The 7,792-nt window shown below is 43.7% G+C and overlaps 1 protein-coding gene across 1 annotated transcript; it reads left to right on the top strand.

Annotated features, from left to right (window-relative positions):
• Positions 1-676: 676 nt before the first annotated feature.
• LOC306799134 (transmembrane protein 14C-like) lies at positions 677-4,326 on the top strand. The gene is made up of 4 exons (XM_079299740.1): positions 677-843; positions 1,128-1,229; positions 3,220-3,304; positions 3,536-4,326. Exons 1-4 carry the CDS (start codon positions 768-770, stop codon positions 3,585-3,587), a joined length of 315 nt encoding a protein of 104 aa, XP_079155866.1. The 5' UTR covers positions 677-767; the 3' UTR covers positions 3,588-4,326.
• Positions 4,327-7,792: the final 3,466 nt, after the last annotated feature.

Genomic DNA, 7,792 nt, shown 5'->3' with positions numbered 1-7,792 from the left:
CTGCTGGCCAAGCTGAGCTCATGACGGCAGCAGTGGCGCCTCCGTGATAATGTATTTAAGAAGCAGAAAGAACTAACTGCACAACAGCATCAGCAGCTGGAGAGAGGAACGAGAACCTTTTGGGAGGAGCAGCCCTGCAGACAGCAATGTGAGTGAAGGAGGACAGGAGGTGTTCCAGGTGCAAGAGCGGAGATTCCCTGGCACTGAAGTGCAGCCCAGGGTGAGGGGGCTAACCCCTGCAGCTCATGGATCAGAGACCCACCTGCGGCCCACAGAGGATCCCACAGGGAGCAGGTGGGCACGGCCCAGAGGAACAGGGGCTTGTGGCAGGGCTTGTGACACGCAGGGGGTCCGGACTGGAGCAGCTTGTTCCCGAAGGACTGCGCCCCATGGAAGGACCCACGCCGTGGCACTTTGTGCAGGACTGTCTCCCGTGGGAGGGACCCCAGCTAGGGCACGGCAGGAGTGCGGGGAGAGGCTATGGACCGGCCGCAACCACTGCTTCCACCCCCTGGCAGTGCCTGGGAAGAAAAGGGGAGGTGGATGTTTCCTGCTTCATTTCTGACTTCCCAACTGTGCTACTGACGGGAGTCAATAAAGGAGATCCTGCCGGAGCCCAGCCAGCAGGGGCGGGCGCTGCGGCCTGCGCGGCGCTCCCCGCGCCGTCACGGGCGGCGGGCGGGACCTCCGGGAGGGCCTGAGGGAGGGCGGCCCAAGGTCGGCGCTGCCCTGCCCTGCCCTGCGCGGCTCTCCGCGGCTGCCCGCACATGGAGTACGACTGGCTGGGCTTCGGCTACGCCGCGCTGGTGGCCACGGGCGGTGTCGTGGGCTACGCCAAGGCAGGTGGGTGCTGGTGGCCGCCGACGGGCTGTCCCTGTCCCCGCTCAGCTCCCCTCAGCTCCGCCCCGCTCCTCGGCCGCGACCCCGCCAGTCCGCTAAGTCCTTGTCCACCGAAACGGAGATCCTCAAAGTATCTTAAAAACCCCTCCCCAAACCGCACAGCCTAACCCCTAGTGCTTTGGTTAGCTTGGTTTTGTGGATTTACTGGTCCGGGAAAGTCGCGAAGTGCTTTTGTTCGGTGTGTAGCTGACTCCGCGTGTTGACTGCTCTGTTATTTCTTATTCAAGGCAGCGTCCCTTCTCTAGCTGCCGGTCTTCTCTTTGGCGGCTTAGCGGGACTGGGCGCTTACCAGCAGTCCAAGGATCCGAAGAATGTGTGGCTTTCCCTCGGTAAGTGTGCTCGGCAGCCGAGTACTGAGTGTTACCGACAGCGGTGGGAACAGTAACCTTTTTTTTTCTAGCGTGTTTCAGCTGCCCTGTTCCCTTTTACTTATACAAATGTTGCCCTGTGTCCTTTTACCTATACGAATATTGTAAGTGGTGCAGGACCTCCTGCCCACAGCCAGGAGGTATTTGTGTTAGAGCACAATATCTGGGACGAAGACCTGGATTGCCCCGTTTGAATCCAGAGTTGGTGAGAAATACCTGCCTCCTTTGCCAGATTAGATAATATATTAAACCAACAGATTGCTTGCAGGAATCCTACATGGAAAATTTTTGGTTGTGAAGCAGCGTTTGTAGCCTGTGGTGGTGGAATAAGCACTATTTTTGCAGTAGTGACAGCACTGTGACAGGTGGGATGTGGCCTTATGGAACCCTGGTTTGCACAAGCATCTCAGGAGCAGTGCATGTTCCGATGCATTGCACACTATGGAACAAACAGTAGGTAAAAGAAAAGAGACAGTGATCTACTCTGTTTGCTTACAGTGGAACTTACAAGGAATTGTGGGTATTAAGCTTGCAGTTAATTCTTCAGGGGAAGGAGAAGGATGAAATCACTGGAAAGTATTATGAAGCACTTAGGTGAACATCAGGGAGTTCTGCTGCAGGAGTGTAGTATCTGGTTAAACCACTATCACTAGATGACTTCTTGAGCCTGCTAGTTCTGTAACTATTCCATAATGTTACTAGTGCTATGATACTATTGCTTTACAGTGATTTAAGACTATTTTAAAGCAATACAAGTAATTTGCTGAAAGGCTCTCTGAAGCCACTGTAGGGGACCAACCTCGTGTTAAGGAATGAAACATAGAATGCAGCTCAATGTAAAGTACAATTTCCATTTGTGAGCTGTCCTTCCACTCTGGCATGCTATGGGAGTGGCTGTGCATCTCTGGCATGGGTTTTTAGGCAGTGTCATGGAAGAGGGATGAGCAGCTTTTGTATATTCTGATGTGGTGCATGGAGTGCTTTCAAATGGACCCTTTGAAAGCAGCGATTTGCCACAGTCTAGTACAGCTGTCCATCCATCCATCCATCCATCCATCCATCCATCCATCCATCCATCCATCCATCCATCCATCCATCCATCCATCCATCCATCCATCCATCCATCCATCCATCCATCCTCACCCCTCCTTGCGACATGCAGCTGTGGCTTCTGCAGAGCAGTAAGTTAGTCCCAGTACATCAGGGGTAGAAATGCAGAAATAGAACTTTGACAGAGGATCTCTAGAATACCTTTTATCCCCTCTGATGCAAACACAATTCAGGCTTTGGAAAAAGGTATACAGCACTTTCACCTGCCTTTCTTCTACAAGAAACAATGGCCCTGTAAATTTCATGTGAATGTTGATGGGATTCCTTTTCCACATTTAGAGATAAAATAATTTGGAGTAGTGTCTAAGATGTTGATTGCTCTTTCAGTTTGATCCATTGGATTGTTTTCCAAACATTTTCAAATGGGGTTGTTTTCTTTCCAGTTGTAATATTTGGTGCCATGTTCCAGTTCAGAATGTCGCAGAGAAATGGGAAGTGCCAATAATATTTACTTCCCACAGCATAAATAGTGTCACCATCCCAGCTTTCTGGCAGTTTTGAGCTTGCCTGTGTTCGAGGGAATAATCATTCTTTTGTAAATAAGGGTTGAGGGAGAGCTAGTGACCTTCAGAGGATTAGAGTTGGTGGGTGATCAGACCGTGGTCTCAACCCCAGTGAGATCTCCTCACTTCTGCTGAGCAGTGGAGTATGCTTACCAAAGTTGCTGAGAAGGTTGTAAGGACATCTTTGAGGCTGAAGAAAATCAAATTTACTCACAGAGAGAGGCATTCCTGTCTGTATGTGTAGGTGTGTTTGGTTGGTGCTGCTCAGTGCCAAAGTGTGGCAATGCTGTGCTGGCATTTCTGTGTCAAATGGTTCTGACTGGGCTTCTTTTCAACAGTGGCATCTGGCACCTTGTCTGCTGTTATGGGAATGAGATTTTACAACTCCAAAAAGGCAATGCCCGGGATAATTGCTGGTGCCAGGTAACCACCTGTCCTTTGTTCCTGTCTGTGTTATTAAATAAACATTTTATTTAACTTATTTGTGGATTATATTGTTTTAAAAATGTTACATGGTAAGTTCTGTGAAAAATGAAATCTCGTGGTGGCATTCAGCTAAATGAAACTATGATGTCACTGTTTTCTTCCTTCTTGTTCTTTATGGGATTTTTGCTTCCACCTCCCTTTTTTCATAACAACTGTTCTGTTCCACAGTTTACTGATGGTTGGACGGCTTGGATTGCAGATGATGGAAAAAACCTATTAAGCCATAAATCTGCATCAGGTGACTTGAAGACACATGACTGAGAAGCCCAAAAATGCAACTGCCTAAATGTGCTGCACATAAGTGGAAAAGGCACTGCTCCCTGTGCGCTCTATTTTTCATATCCTAATGCACATGGGTTGTGTTTTTAAGGGACTGACACAGAGAGCCCTTGTCATGGTATTTGTCTTAACATTTTCTGCACTGAAAGCAAGCAAGAAAATATGAGTAGAGCATTAGTTTAGCTTCTGGTCCTGTAGCTAAGTGTTGACAAAGACTTCCTGGCCCTTGCATTCAGACATTTGCAGGATTGAAGCTTAAATGCACATCTGACTTGTCCTTCTAAAATCATGTATACCTCTAAAACTAGGGCAGAGGAGTTGCTGATTTGTCACTAGCAATTAATACAATAAATGTGCCTATGATGTTCCATCTCCCTTTCCATGCCAGTTTATCCATTCACAGTGTTTGTCAGTCAGGGGGTTTGTTCTCCCAGCACTGCGTGTTAATACTTGGTCCCAGAAAACACAATCACAGAGCTGGCTGTCGAAGCTTTGCTGTAATACAAGAAATGTTTACCCATGCCTTGCAATCACTTGTAAGCTCAGCTGTATGTCATTCATTTCACTTCTACAGATTACTACTCATAAATCAAAAATATGCTTTATTTGGTAATGCTGAATTATACGCACAGCTTTATTAAAATGTTATTTAAAATAAACTAATAAATTATTATTGCAAACTTTTGTGTTCTACACAGTTTATTTTATCTCTAATTGTTCATCTGGATTGACACAGTTTGGTGCCCTTCCTGCATTGTGGCAGGATATATTTGTAAGCATGAATTGTATAATCTGCTTTTAAATATAAAAATCAGAACTGGGAGGGAGGTGGAGAGCACAAAAACATACAGACAATATATTCAGGTAAGTAATATAAGTTTTTTAGTTTGGGATTTGTTTGGTTTTGTTTTTTTTTTTTCCTGAGGGGATTATCTATTTTAGATTTAGAAAATACTGTAGGAAAGTTTATTTAAAGACCAAAGGGCTTATTTGATCAGTCTTTGGCCTCAGATGATTCCCTTAATGCCTGAAATCATTCTAAATATAAACTATCCATAGAGAAATATCCTTGAAGATACCCATGGATGGTAATGAATCCCTTTTCTGGTCTCACTTAACTTACGTCCCCTTTTGCACAGATCCTGAGCTTCGATTTCTTCAACCTTCTTTCTTTGGTGCCTGGTACTGAGAGAGATGGAAGCAAGAGGGCTGGTCCATTAAATTGGTGAGACTCTGGAGTTGCTCAGAATTCTCTTGAGTATCAGGGTAGTACCTTGGCAGGAAAGTCACAGAAAATCCTGTGGTTTTCCTTCCCTCCCCATTTTCGTGGCAAAACAGGCAGGGCAGTGACCTTGTGCTGTGTGAGCAGGAGGTGCAGAGCTGGGCCAGTGGTCACAGCCAGGCTCTGCCAGCAGGGCAGTGGTTTGCCAGGCAAGTCACAGGGATGAGGCAGGGCTGAGCTCAAGCCAGGATGCCAGGTCAGTCAGACTGGGTTCCAGATCTGCAGGGACATGGCCAGGAATGGGTGCAGCTCCAGCAAGTCTCAGCAGCCTGGTCCCAGGCCAGACAGCTTGGGTCAGAGCTGGCTTGAGCATAGACATGTCTGGATGGGTAACTGTGCTCAGAGCATCTTCTTAGAGCCCTTATTCATCACCCTGCAGAGTTTGGCTTCAGGTGTTCACCTGTATTTGCACTTCTCTCCTACCTCTCTGCATAGAAATAAGGGGTGTGCAGGACAGCAGTTGGCTTGTTAATAGGTCACCGTTTTAAGTGCCTAACTCTAGCCCAGGACACAGCACTGGTGGGCAGGTGTCTCCACATGTCTGTTCTAATTTGAAAAAGTTAGTAAGGCAGATATTAGCATTTAAGACACTTCTCTTTAAACTGCTTTATGGGGGATTTTTTGCCTCTTCATATTTCTGTTGAAGCAGTTTTCCTCTGTAGGAGTAGGATGCAAACATAAATGCATCTCCTGAAATAAACTAAGAACAGCCATGACCCAGCAGTTTTGTAATTGTATAATGCTGGTCTCAAATCAGGTAACTTGTGAATTTGAATTACAGTTGTCTTTAACAGAATAAAGACAATACAAAGCCGAAAACTGGACTGGTAAGCTTTTTAAACTTAGATCAATGTGTGAACCCTTGCTGCTGTTTCCTGAGCTTTGGAAAGTAATGGGTTAAATTGAGAACTGCTGTAGAAGTAATTTAGAACTTGTGGCAGAATGCTCATGCTTAGGATAAACAACAGTAATAGAGGCAAAGTCACAAAAGAAAAATCTTAGCCTTACATACTTTTTACCCCTTTGAAATTTTATTAGCATATAATAATTTTTTAAGCATTTCAGCACTAGTAGTCTGATGTATACCAATGAATCAGAGTTAAATGATTGTACAAAGCCCATTATGCTTTGCTTGTGGACAAGTAAAGACTGATCTGGTTATGCCCCTTCAAGGTTCATTAGTATGTGACAAGGACAGCATGTTTCTTCTAACCATATTTAGTGCCATAAATAGTACCTGTTTATTTTTCTGCTCTAAGGTGACTCACAGACATGTGAGCTACCGGCACATTATTAGTTAATTCATTGACCAGGCTTAGATTTTAACTAATTGGCATCTTGTACTAGAGACAAGTGATTAATTAATTTTGTTTTTTAATTATAAAGTCATAGCTTTTATGCTTGTTACAAACTGTCTGAGGGTGTTCTTCGTTGCCACAGCAAGTTACGGATATGTTCTACAGTTAAATTAAGATGCATTTAAGTAGCATAGGGACATCTCTTAGTACTAAAGGAATGAGAAATACTTACCCCTAGACCAGCAGCCGTTGAATTAAACTCTCTAGTGCATTACTAACCAGACAGTCCTATCTTTGCATAGCTCTTACAGTATTTAAAAAAAAAGTGTTTTCTTTAGGTGCAATTTTCTTAACAAAATATTTGACTTTTTGGTACAACTGCTTTAGATTAAATTGCTTTCCAGAAAGTTAATGTAACCCCTATGTTATGACACATTGAGACAACAACAGGAGTTAAAATTTTAATATCCATTTATAAAAGCTATACAAATAATTTTTTTTGCAATGCTTGAAGTCATCATTAACAACTTTATATTTTTTAAAAGCTTACTCAGTTTGTACTTCAAAATGGCAAGTTTAATGTTACTATAAAGTCTAAAGCACTTATTGTAAATGTAGTTAACAGAAATAGCCCAGCTCAACATCCTAATAAACAATTTACTGTACATTGCAAAGTCCTTTGGGCAATATTATTATAGAAGCATAAAAGCTTGGGAAGGTACTGAATGAGCATATAAACAGTGACATACAGAATTATTAAAGTTTTCTGTGTGTTTTCAGGTACCTAAGTTGGCCTTTAAGATCGAAAACAGAAAGCAGTATCTTTGAAGAACAGACCAATATTCTTCCTTGTGTATTCAAACTCTCTAGTTTAGTCTTATCACCCAATAAAGACATGTAGGAACAAGAGTTTAGTAATAATTTAGGCATTTTTTTGGCTAATTCACCCTTGAAATGACAGACTGCAGTGATTTAGGCTCTTTAAAAAGTCACTGACACTCCTTTGACAGGGCAGAGATAAAGCTCTACAGATCTTTGACCAAAAATGGCAATAAGTTAATTAAAACAGCAGAATCTGATTGTTAGGCTTCACTTCACAGCTTGGTAAGTAGCATTCAGTACTTGTTTAGCTATTTTCCAATATTGCTATAGCATTCAACAGCCCTCTACCAGCCAGATTTCTAAACCTTCCTTATGTAGTATCAGTGGATTGCCCATGTTCTACTACAAGGGTTTCAGTTCTCATTGCTCATGAATATTTGCACCTTACAGACCCTGAGTAACTCTTAGTTACAAATGAGTTCTGAAATCCTTGCAGGAGACTGACATTCTTCACAAAGCCAGATCTGTGCTTTCACTCCCATCTTCCTGCTAAGGAACCAGCCTAACACCTGGAAGCCTGGTGCTGCTCTGCTTCAGCTCTTCTTTGTGCTGTTTGTGTGCTTCAAGCACATCCCAGCAGCAGCTGTTGCACTGGATGAACAATTCTAACCCTAGTTGTTCCAAAGAGTACAAGAACAGGAGATCTGTCTATAGAAAACATCAGGTGAAATCTACTTCTCAGTT

This window comes from Erithacus rubecula (genome assembly GCF_903797595.1).
Source record: "Erithacus rubecula genome assembly, chromosome: 3".
Lineage (NCBI taxonomy): Eukaryota > Metazoa > Chordata > Aves > Passeriformes > Muscicapidae > Erithacus > Erithacus rubecula.
The sequence above is the reverse complement of the archived record's forward strand: the minus strand, read 5'-3'. Positions and strand labels throughout refer to the sequence as shown.